Source organism: Sitophilus oryzae, unplaced genomic scaffold, assembly GCF_002938485.1.
Source record: "Sitophilus oryzae breed Bouriz unplaced genomic scaffold, Soryzae_2.0 scaffold_1009_pilon_pilon, whole genome shotgun sequence".
In the NCBI taxonomy this organism is placed as follows: Eukaryota; Metazoa; Arthropoda; class Insecta; order Coleoptera; family Curculionidae; genus Sitophilus; species Sitophilus oryzae.
The window spans coordinates 678,421-691,624 of record NW_022145626.1 but is presented as its reverse complement, the minus strand read 5'-3'; the positions used below and the strand labels follow the sequence as shown (position 1 = coordinate 691,624).

Below are 13,204 nucleotides of genomic sequence, written 5' to 3'. Positions count from 1 at the left end.
ATTTTCTGATTTCCCTGTATATAATGATATTAATATTTTTCTATCTTATCTATAGTGCACTTCATTTGATACGTAACATTACCCCAAGATAAAAATCACACTAATATTATCGAATGTTTATCTGTTTAGGTTATAGCATTAATTTACTAATATTTTGGTATAAAGTTTATATTGTATAATCGGCAAACAAATTGTTTAGTGTTTAGTGTTTTAATAATTAAGTGATAAAATATTAACAATTATTATAGTGCAGTTATGTTTAGTGCTGCTACGAAATTAATATGAGAAAATCTGGTAGGTTTTAATTTAAAATATTTTATTTAAAAAAAACTAGTCAAAACGCAAACTTTGATAAATTTCGTTTAAACAAAGAAAATATATCATTTAAACATAGCAGGTTATTCGTGACTGACTAAGTTAAGAAAAAAACTAAAAATTTAAGTGAGGAACAACATTTTAAAATAGTTTAGCATTGTTTTCGATACATATTATAGTCATTCATAACGTAAAAAAATAGAATTTTTACAAACAGTTTGACAACTTTTTTCATCATGAACACCAAGGTGTTACACCAAGGTGTATACATTCAAACTTACATAATTCCTAAGGAACATATTGCTAAGTTTATATGTTTAAATAAAAAAAAATCAAAATTTAAGCAAGGATACAGTCAATAATCATCTCATAGGCTAATAAAACTACTTTTTCAAATTTGTCAAGCTTTCGAGAATGTTATTCCCATCATCAGGACAGTTTGGCTGAGTCAATTAGCAAAAAAACATCCTCTGCACAAAAGACCTTAAAAACTAGCATCGTATGACATTGGAATACAAGGACATTTCCTTTATAAAATATTAAAATACATATCTAACGACTTTACTGTTTGATCCAACGGAGTCACTGTTTGATTGAGCTCGAAATAACAATGTAAAAATTAGTTTAGTAAATTTAAAAAAAAAAATCTTTTTTGTTTTGTGTTTAAAAGAAAATTAATGTCGTTGGATATGTATTTTAATATTTTATAAAGGAAATGTCCTTGTATGTATTCCAATATCATACGATGCTAGTTTTTAAGGCCTTTTTGTGCAGAGGATGTTTTTTTGCTAATTGACTCAGCCAAACTGTCCTGATGATGGGAATAACATTCTCGAAAGCTTGACAAATTTGAAAAAGTAGTTTTATTAGCCTATGAGATGATTATTGACTGCATCCTTGCTTAAATTTTGATTTTTTTTTATTTAAACATATAAACTTAGCAATATGTTCCTTAGGAATTATGTAAGTTTGAATGTATACACCTTGGTGTAACACCTTGGTGTTCATGATGAAAAAAGTTGTCAAACTGTTTGTAAAAATTCTATTTTTTTACGTTATGAATGACTATAATATGTATCGAAAACAATGCTAAACTATTTTAAAATGTTGTTCCTTATAATGTGTGTGTCCTCTGCGGTTTCTACGCACTTCTGCACACCGATTTGTCATAGACTGAATGAGATTTCGAATAATCTCTTAGAGGAAAGGCGTTCCACTTCTTTCGAAGATTTTCTTCTAAAGTTTGAAGATCTGGTGCTTGTGGACGACTTTGTAGTCTTCTCTAGGTCCCAAAGGTGCTCAATAGGATTGAGATCAGGGCTATTAGCAGACCAAACCATAATTGTGATATTGGTATCGAGTAACTACTCTTGCAGTACGAAGCCTGGCATTATCCTGTTGGAAGATGAATTCTGGACCATGCTGAGCAGCAAATGGAATAACATATGTTTCAAGAATCTCATCTCTGTATCGTTCAGAATTAATTATGCCGATGCCGTCTAGAAACACATGCAAGTCCGTAGGCCCATTTAAAGTTATACCTCCCCATACCATGACGGAACCTCCACCAAAATGAATCGTTTCTTTGACTGTTATGTCCAGATACCGTTCATTCGGTCTTCTGTAAACTCTCCGCCGGGCAACATTATGATGTAGTCGGAAACGGGATCATAAAAAAGACGCGCCTCCACTGATCCACGCCCAGTGAAGATGTTCTTGAGCAAATATCCTTCATGCCCTACGATGATTAGCTGTTAAATGCGGCACGAAAACTGCTCGCCTTGACCGAATGTTGACTTCATGCATCTTATTTCTATAGTCTGAGTTGAAATTCGAGTTCCTCTGGCGATCGTAACACGATTTTGTAGGTTTCTTGCAGTAAGTGTTCTTTCAGGAAGAGTTGCTTGAACAAGATACCGATCTTCCCGCCTGGTTGTCCGCCTTACTCGTTGAGGATATGGTCTGCGGACAACAAAATTATATGCTCTGTATCGATTTCATAGTCTGGAAATGACCGAATGTGTAACTCCTGCAATAGAGTTGTGGCTCTGATGACTTTTCGATATTTAAACGCCTTCTAACACCGTTTGGTCTTCCCAAAACATTAAAATTTGCCATATTTAACACCAATTTTGACGATCAAGAAGGCAAAATCACACTAACTAATAAACTGATTTTATGGAATTTATGCGTTTTCGAGTGCGTCTTTATTGTTATTTTTTTATATCGGGAAATAATTTCGTTTTTGTATAAATTTATGCATGAAAATAAACGAAATTGTTCTGATATGCTGCTATAAATATACGGAGATCGGTCCATAAATATAGTAAATACACATAATATGTGATCCCTAATTCGTTTTGATTAGCTTATGATAGGTCTCAGGCCAGTATTATACTATCAAATTTCTTTGTCTATTATAAAAGATATTTGATGAAAAATTTGACAGTGTTAATATACAATATTTTATAAAATCACACATATTACATATTACACTATCAAATTCTTTGATAAAATAAAATCTTTGACAAAGAAATTTGATAGTGTAATACTGGCTTAAGTTTAATAATTCAATGATTTCCTGTATTTAAAATTAAAGACATTGGCTAAATTTAGATTCTTCACCTTTATTATTAAAGAACAACCTCTGTTCTTGATTATCTCTGTTTCTGGAAAAAAATCATTATCAATCACAAAATAATCAAATATCTTGGAAATATGTATACCTGAAAAGTTATCCGATAGTTTTAATATTAGTATATTAATGAGCGAAATATATTATCTTTTATTTGATTATATCTAATATTCATATCTGGTAAAGTAATAAACTATTTTGAGAGTTCGTATTTTTAATGTGAGACTTCTTTACGCGCGTTGGGAGTAAAAATGCAAGGCCGTGACACACGAGCTAGCGTCAGAAAAAGTGGTAACAGCAGTAAAAAACAGCCATTTGCCCTTTGTAAAACAATTTAATCTCTGCCATACACGACTTCATTTCAAGAAAATCGCTATAATAAACTTAAGACTATACCTGTGTGCCAATATTCTCTAGTTGTGTGCTAGGAAATAAATGTTCATGCATATTTTCATCGATGATAGGTTTGTAGCTTCTGAATAACGGTCTATTAGGTAAAGCATCTAGCTCAGTTGCCAGCTTAGAATTAGAATTATTAGGGTTAGTAACTCGCATTTTCATTAGAGGGCACTGTCATATTTATTTCAAACCAATAAGCAACGAGTATATCCGTATCATTTATCAAAATTACTGAAATCACTATAAATACGAATTGTTGGTTAGGTTCAAAAATTTTTCTCTTCTTAAATAAATTTAAGCGTTTCTTAAATAAATTTGTGGGCTATTGAGGAAACAGAAAATGTACTGATTACAGAAATAAATTTAAAATAATATTTATATTAAAAAAGCATTACAAGTCACTTTTTCAAACATGTCCTTCAAATCCTTTGCAATAGTGCACACACTGTTTTTTAGTTTGAAGAGGTGACATATTATTCCAGAACATATTACTACCATTAGGTACATTTAATAAATTACTCCGGAAAATGCATTTATTAATAACACACATATTTTCAAATTTAAAATAACATTTTTATTTTTATTTAGACATGCGTGAATTTTTTGTATCGGGAAAGCCCATATTTGATCGATATACACAATCTCTGTGAACCCAGATAGCAAATCAAAATATTTCGCACTCTTTTTGACTGTTATCTTAACTCAAGTTGCAGGCCAACAACCTTCAGTCTTTTATTTACGCACATTGAGCTAGTAGAATATAAACACAAGCAAATCTATAGCTACCGATCATAAAAATATCATCGATTGAGATAACACTCGCGGTTATCAAATAGGATTAAACAAACTTGTTTCCATTTCTGTTCGATCAGCCCCAAAGTGTTTTTAAGATAATGCAGAAGAGATAAAACCTCGGTTTTATTTACTGTCTGTCGCACGTTAAACATTTTAATAGTGTTAAAGCTCTAGGACGTTTACGATGCTATTATGATTTCTGATGGAAACGTTTAGCTGCAGTTAATAGTTCTGAAATCCTAACATTAGTACAATTAATACATTATTTGTTTGTTGCATATAATTATAACTCATATTATAGGTTTTTATTTGTTATTTATTTGTGTGACATATTTTATACAGGTAGTATAAGAGGGTTTAATTATTGTATTATTACAAGTGGTAAGAAGCTACTTTTTTTTTGAGAGGGATAAAAAATCTTCTAAAGACCTTACCGACCTGGTGTTCTGGTGGTCGGCGTGTGTCGGATTCGAATTTCCTGGAGTTCGCCTACCGACTAAAAACTTCCCCTCCTCCGTTTCCTACACCTCTTATTACGGAACGGCTCTCACATTACTTCATAATAAGGGTTGTCTAGTAATCACTCGTCCCAAATCTTCTCTTCCAATATATTTTTAACCACACCATATGCTCGGCTCCAGCCCTCAGGTGACTCCATTAACTCATCCATCATGCTTCGGGCGTTGAAAGTTTTGCCGGTTTTATTCATAAAAGCTAATCGATAATCTTCCCATCTCGGACACACAAACATTGTATGGTCTCGATCGTCAGGCTGATTACAGTATTTGCACTTATCAGATTCTCTCCTGCGAAACTTGAATAAGTAGGCATTGAAACATCCGTGACCGGTGAGTGCCTGCGTAAGAAAGTAGTCCGGTTCTCCATGGGTCCTCTCTGTCCATCTTCTCAGGTCCGGGATTAGTTTCCCCAACTACTCTCCTTTTACTCCATTCTCCCATCTGATTTGCCACTGCCTCATAACCTCATTCTCTAACTCTAGACTTCCTTGTCCTACGTATCTCTTGGCTCTCTCTTTGATTTTTTGGTCGATCGCCAATACTCCGGCCGCTAGTTCCGATACTGTCCTGTAAGCACTACAAATGCGTAGATTTACTTGCCTTTGCATTGAGGCGAACTTTTGCGTAAGCTTTCTGTTTTCGGTGACTGTGTGCCAGATTGGTGCACCGTAGAGCATCTGTGAATGTATGACCGATGCCAGTATTCTTCTCTTTGAAGCTCTGGGACCACCGATATTCGGCATTATGCCGTTTAACGCACTTAAAGTTTTTCCAGCCTTTTCCAAAGTTCTACTAGTATGCTCTGCAAAAGTGAGCTTTGTGTCTAGCCAAATACCGAGGTACTTGATGGAATTTTTGGGTCGTACAATAACTCCCTGAATTTTGAATTCGACTGGCGTCATCTTCCTTTTCCTGGTGAGGGGTATTGCTTCTGTCTTCTCAGGAGCCAATGTTAAGCCATTTATCTGCATCCAATTGGACACCCTTATTAGAGCGGTGTTTGCTTTGTTCATCAGTATCTGTTCTTGTTTTGCCGTTACAACGACGGCAACATCATCAGCAAACCCGATCAGTTTGACATCATCTGGCATATCTGTTTCCAGCAGACCATCGTACATTACATTCCACAGAGTAGGTCCCAGTACAGACCCTTGGGGCACACCGCTGTTTATGGTCTGAGTAGTAGTCACTCCTTCAGCCTCTATAATGATTTCTCTTTCTGACAGATCTGAAGCTATCATGTTTATAAGAGCTTTATCCACGTCTCTTCTTAACAGTTGATCGATTATATTCTGCCAACTTGCACTATTAAATGCGTTTTTGACGTCCACTATGATTACACAGCAAATCCTTCGATGGGCATGAGAGTAGTCCCCTGCTTCTCGAGAGAGACTTATTATTTGCTTTACGGCATCTACGGTTTGTCTCTTTTCCCTAAAGCCATATTGCCTTTCGGACAACCCTCCTGTCCTTTCGATCTCCATTTTTAGTCTACCAAGGATTATCTGCTCGAAGAGTTTCCCTTCCACATCCAATAGACAGATTGGCCTGAAAGATGAGGACGATCTATAGGTTTATTGTCTTTTCTTATGAGGGTTAGTTTGGCACGTTTCCACTCCGCTGGAAACCGCTCTGTTTTTGCCAATTTATTGTAGGCTGCGTACGTAGTCCGGCGCGGTCTGCGCTGCTAGTTTTACCATTTCAGGTGGGATCTTGTTTGGTCTTTGGTGCTTTGGTGCTTTGTTATTTTTTAGTTTTGAGGCTGCGCGGCTCAGCTCTTCCATGTAGAACTGTAACGGTTTGTTAGTCTTAGTTTTGCGGTATGTGACTAATTCGTGTTTTGGGAAGAGATGATCGACGATATCCATCACATTCTCCAATGTAATCTGCTGTTTCGGCCGAAATCCCTTGATTTGTGTCATAACAATCCTATATCCCTTCCCCCAGATATCCTGATCAACGGTGTCACACAACTTCTTCCAGCAGGTTCTTTTGTCCCTCTTTATGGTATTTTTCAGGTCTTTCCTGGCTTCCTTGTAGCTATCCCAGCAGTAGAAGTTGCCGTTTAATGGAGATCTACGGGCTGTTCTGGTATATATTCTCCTCCGTCATTCCACCAATACATGGGCTGGCCTCTCGGGTGATTTTTTTTTATAGGGCATAGATATATTACAGGTTTTTATTAGGATTGATGTAAATTGCCTGCTTGATGGTGGCACTTTATTTTTGCATGTTTTGAGAAACTCGGCAGCTTTTTGACTGTCCATTTTTTTAACATTCCAGGTATTTGTTTGATTTTTCTGCTTTAAAACAGATTTTTTAGCGGAAATCTCGAATATTATATAATTGTCATCACTAAGTGACTCGTCCTCGCTAACTTCCCAGTGAACTATCTTATTTTTTATGTCGGATGTGGCTAGTGTCAGGTCCAATATAGATGCATAATCCCGCCTTTGGAACGTAGGACTACCTCCTTGGTTAACAACGATGATATCGTTTGTGGCTGCCCATTCAGTTACAAGTGTACCTCTCCGGTCGGATTGGGTCATTCCCCATTGGGGGGACTTAGCGTTAAAATCACCTCCAATGACAGCTTTTTCCTTTCGTAAGAAGCTACTAGTGAAGAAATACAAGATCAAGATGAAGATTCCCATGATCTTGGCCTTGATCGTGCAGTTAATAAGTAATCTTGGTATTGCAGGGTCCAGTCTTGGTTTTATTTGAAAGCTTAATATATTTTGTTCTAGTGGCCCAATTTTGATGATTTCTTAAGCAGTTTATAGCTAAATTATTTGGCTTTTTAGTATCTCTTTCTAAATTAAAAATGAAAATTCCCATCTGTGAATTAGACGAGGGAAAAAAATGTTGATATTGGTGATTGGTGAAAGTTTGAAACCCCGTCTAGAATACTAAAATATGTTAACAAAGCAAGGTCTTTAAAATTATTTTATCATCTAAGTATACATTTTCTCGATAGTTTATGTTTAGTTTATCTCAATAGTCTTATTTTAATTAAAGATATTCGCTTGTTAAGAAGACAGTTAAGGATTTACAGAATTTTTAGCAACCCTCATCAACACACCTATGAAAATGTCACTGTCATTGAAAAGTCATATTATATTATTGTTTGATGGGAGGTACTCAAACTCAAACAGAGATGGTTTTATGTCCAGAAGTTGTATCCACTATTGTTGCATTAATTGAACATGGTAGAGATTAATTTCTGGACTTATTAGAACCATTTCTGCTTGAACTTGCCATAACTGCCCAACGGCCAATAATAAGATGTTTTATCAATCATAGTGATATTACATAAATTGTAAACACTATTTCATAGGTCTGTTGACTAAGACCAAAAAAGGCATTATTTTAATGTAAAAATTACAAAAAATGTTAGTGGATTGTTCAAAAGGGAATATCTCCAAAAAAATACTGCTATGGTAGATATTTAAGAAAAAAAATGCACTTAAATGCAGGAATATAATTACAATATTTTTATGATTTAATTTTATTATATAATTATGTCTAATGAGGCGCAATACCGTGGATTATAAGCCGATAAATGGTAGACCGCTAGTTAGTTACTGTTTTAAGTATATTTTTTTACTATATTGTAATTAATAATATTAGACAATGATTAAGACTAAATATTCTTGTGTAACCTTCGAGGAATAGCCAATTTAATCTACCAACGGTAACTGTTTTAATATCAGGTTTTCCATGTTTACTTATTTTTCTGAAGCCACCACAACGTTTGACATTAATTGCTTCGTGCTATTTCACAAAATAGTACGATAAATTAGTTCCCACGATGTTTTACGAAATATTTCTGGAAATATTTCGTGAAACATTTCGCAAAACGTCCACGGCGCGTTTCGCCAAACCAATCACGGCTCGTCTCGAGCAGTTTCAGGAAACGTGGGAACTAATTTTTATAACACGGGCTTATATTTATCGTGCCATTTTGTGAAATAGCACGAGGCAATCAAGGTCAAACGTTGTTTTGGCTTCAGAAAAATAAGTAAACATGGAAAAACTGATTTGAAAACAGTTACTGATGGTAAATTAAATTGGTCAATCCTCGAAGTTTACACAAGAATATTTAGTATTAATCATTGTCTAATACTATTAATTACAATATAGTAAAAAAACAGTGACTAACGGTCTACCATTTATCGGCTTATAATCCACGGTATTGCGCCCCATGAACAAAATATATACAAAATTATTTAAAAAATCGTCCAATTGTTTATTATTTCTAATAAGAGTTAACATTTAAGTAAGTAACATTTAAATTGTAGTCTTTAGCAAAGGTTAGTTTACTAATTTGGTTTTATTTTTCTAGTTTTAATTGTCTAAATCCCTGCATAATCAATACTAATTGAATGGATGTATATCAAACCATGCTGGGTGCTAATAGAAGTATCGTTTACAGATTTCTCTTAAGAACAATAAAAGAACGTGGATTTTAAATAATGTCCGTGGACCATACTTTTGTTGATATCGGGTCAAATAATAATTTTCCTAAGCGGATATATTGATGATGTTACCAGTATTATATTCATCAAACAATACTCATCATCATGATGAGTTAGTACATGATTGAGTACTAGTATTACTCATCAAGCAATACTACTCTTATATTAATCAATTAAGGCCCCAAACTCATATACATCTACAATTTTATATACTAATATAATATCATATACAATTTTATATACTAATTAATTATATTAAAATTAAATCATAAAAATATTGTAATTCTATTTCTGTAGTTTAAGTGAAAAGTTTTGTTCCTAAATATCTACTATACATATAATAAACGCGTGTTGAAATATTAATTCTATGGAATATACAGGGTTGTTCACCACATACGACACGGAGTATTGTAGCTAAACGATTATATTTTTACAAATTGTAAGTCTTGGGTTCGTTGAAGGACTATTAGAGCTACAATTTAAAAATATTTTTACAAGATACAGAGTGTCCCAAATAAATAAAAAATATGAAAGTTGTATTTTTTTAAATGGGACACCCTGTATATTATTACATTTTTAGTTTCTACGATTAAAATAAAGGTAATTTTGATTAAGGTTTATCACACTTAAACCTTACCGTTTTTTAAATATTTTGGTTTTTGTCAAAATACAGTAATAATTTTAATGCTTCATTTCTCTAAGCGTATTTAAGTTTTTAAAACCAAATATTGTACCCAAGTATTTATATTTACTGAATTTTGTCTTGCAATAATAAAAATTATACGACTTTATACAGTGTCTCAAAATTTATTTTAAATAATTACTAGCTTTAAACGGCAATAACTTGTTTAATTTAAATGGAACACCCTGTATATTTCATGAGAATCAGATGCATAATTTAATTGTCTATCAAATTGTATTACACCATTTTTACCTATCTCTTCAAGTTTCCATAGAAAATGCATTTTGTTGTAATTTAGAGCTCATTTATCAATATACTCATGGAATACTGACATTTTAGTTTATTTTTAAAGATGTATCAAATTTTTAAAGAGTACAGATACTAATATTGCCGATATAATTCGTTTATTTCATTAAAAAATAAAAAAAAACTGTTTAAATATTTGTTAAAGAGGACCAATTAATATGATTCCAGTATTCAAACTACATTAATTGACTGTTTGCGTTGACTAATAATAATTGCTCCAAATACTAAAAAACTGAATTTTGTATGTGTATTAGACACTATGGTAAAAAGTAACACCTTAAAAATGATATTTCATTTTTTCACAAATGCTTATTCATAACAACAGAGACGTTCATTTTCATAACTTATTATTATAATCATTTCTGATTCAAATTCACATTTATTCAGAATAATTTATTAACGAACACAATTAAGTATGTAATTAATCAGTATTTGGGCGGAAATAATGGTGGTATAGTTAATTAATGGTATACTCTTTTATAAAGATTTAAATAGCTTTCTTCGTGCATACAAATGGGCTGGTAATATTATCGTTTTGCTAAAAACGATAATATTACTAGCCTGTACGTTTTGTACATATGTTGCTTTAAAAACAATCTAAAATGTCAATATTCCATAGGTATATTGATAAATGAGGTCTAAATTATAAGAAAATGCATTTTCTACGAAAACTTGAAGGGGTAAGAAATGGTATAATATAGGTAAGAAATGGTATAATACAATTTGATAGACAATTAAATTGTGCATCTGATTCTCCTAAAATATACAGGGCGTTCTATTTAAATTAAACAAGTTATTGCCGTTTAAAGCTGGAAATTATTTAAAATAAAATTTTAAACACTCTGTATGAGGTAGTATTATTTTTATTATTACAACGTAATAACTGATCAATAAATAAACTTCAGTAAATATTTAGTTTTAAAAACTTTGATACCCTTGGAGAAATGAAGCCTTAAAATTTTTGTTAAAATTTCACAAAATTGAAAATATTTCAAAAACGGTAAAGTTTAAGTGTAATAAACCATAATCAAATTTATCTTTATTTTAATCGTAGAAACAAAAAATGTAATAATATACAGGGTGTTCAATTTAAAAAAATACAACTTTGATATTTCTTATTTATTTGGGACACTCTGTATCTGGTAAAAATATTTTTAAATTGTAGCTCTAATAGTCCTTCAACGAACCCAAAACTTACAATTTGTAAAAATCTAATCGTTTAGCTACAGTACTCCGAGTCGTATGTGGTGAACAACCCTGTATATCAATATAACATAAAAAGAGATGTAATTAACGAAATATCATCGTAACAACAGCTATTTTTGAAACGTCTAGGTTTATTTATTTCACTGAGATTTATGAAAAAAAAATCCTTTGCCTCCGATACAGATACCGCCACGTTTTGGAAATAGCTCAAAACCAAACAAAATTGAATGAGGCGACAAAAAAACGCGAAAAAAATCCCCCTCGCTTTCCTCACGAGTAGTTTTCAGGCACTTTTAAGAATCAAAAGTAGGTCGAGGCAAAGCGAAGTGGGTCAGAACAACTGGAAATAAATCTAAATGCGACCTTGACATGTTTCGGGTTGTTTCTGGCATAGTGTGTACGCTGTTTTAGAGGCTGTTTAAAACTCTTCAAATCTTCAATTATCAACATTCAAGTAATTTATTTTATACTAGACTACTACATACCTAAGTACCTTGTATAATTTATTTAACATATTGAACTTAATTTCCTCTATAAGCAAAATTATGTACATATGCATAATATAGCGAGTGAAGTAAGATTAAATTAATTCTGCCTATATAACTAAGAATATTAATAATAGGCAAGATAAGATATTAGCCGTCATTAGATATAAATTACCTTTAATTAAATAAGACAGCTTCATTAGGTTTTAAGGTAGTGTGTAACGGTAAATTAATAGAACATGTTCAGTATCGATAGATTGATAGATAGGAGTATAATATCCTGTAATAAAATTAGTTTAGATTTTAACATTGTATTTAGGCATTAAGGTTGATTCTCACTATACCTTCCGTTTCCATTCCATATTCATTCCATATTCGTTCCGTATTTTTATTGTATTGACGCTATACGTAAGCTTCCGTTCCATTTCAGTTCCATACTTTTTATTGTACAATTTATATCATTACGAAAGTTTTATTTTAAAAATTTGTATCTTTAGAAAAAGGTAATAGATTTACTTAAAAGGTGAAAGAATAAATAAATATCAGAAAAATTTTAACAGAGTTGGTACAAATGTAAGAACTTGACAACACTGTTTCCGATACGCTTCAGTCCGTCCGCCAAAAAATGTGTGGATGGAAAGGATACGGAACGGAAGGGAAACGGATAGTGTGCATTGTCCTATTCATTTACATGATATAATATTTTATGTAAACGGAAGGGAAACGGAAGGGAGCTGATATGGAAGGTATAGTGAGAGTCAACCTTTATGTAGAAGATTGATAGATTGATGATAGGTTTATAAGTAACACTGGCACTGGTCTGAAAAAAATCCTCGGGGTCACCATATGAGTTCTCTTTCTTATGTAAAATCACGTCTTGAGACCAAATGTATTTCCCGTTTTCTTCTACCATCCACCATTCACCATACCCCTGTATTGTTGTACCAAACCTTCCTCTCATTCTTTCTTTGCTTTAAAGCACTTCCAGCTCTTTAAAAAGTTCCCGATGTCGCTGATGTTGGCTTTTCCTCTAGTTCCTCCAAAAAACCTTGCCCTAAAGTTTTAAAGCGTCGGTATTTCAGTAGTAGTTGTTTTGTCTTTTTGCTATCTACCACTGGCCATAGTCTTCGAACTGTAGCGCAGTCCTCAAGGTGTTAGCACCCTTAGCGGCCAGATCTTTCACGAGCCAGTCGATTGATTGCTAGTCCAGAATTGCTTCTAGAGCAGCTTGCACTGTGTTGTTCCTTGCTCCAGTGTACCTAGAGCTGGTAATCGCTGTACTTTTGTGAGGCTTTTTCTATAAATCTCTAAGTGAAAAGAAAGTACAAAAAAAAGAAGAAAAAAATAAGTTCATTTTAATTATCTCTGTTAGCTCTCTTCTCAAA

At 33.0% G+C, this 13,204-nt stretch overlaps 1 protein-coding gene across 3 annotated transcripts in view; it reads left to right on the top strand.

Moving 5' to 3' along the window:
• The window catches only part of LOC115891936 (SH2 domain-containing protein 3C), a 236,290-nt gene that overhangs the window by 48,993 nt on the left and 174,093 nt on the right, over positions 1-13,204 (top strand). Inside the window, exon 1 of one of the 3 annotated variants that reach the window (XM_030912564.1) lies at positions 171-294. The exons of the other annotated variants lie outside the window; for them this stretch is intronic. Coding sequence (XP_030768424.1) covers positions 282-294 — 13 coding nt within the window. The 5' untranslated portion in view covers positions 171-281. Of the gene's footprint in view, positions 1-170; positions 295-13,204 lie in introns of those variants that run through there. 3 annotated transcript variants of the gene reach the window in all.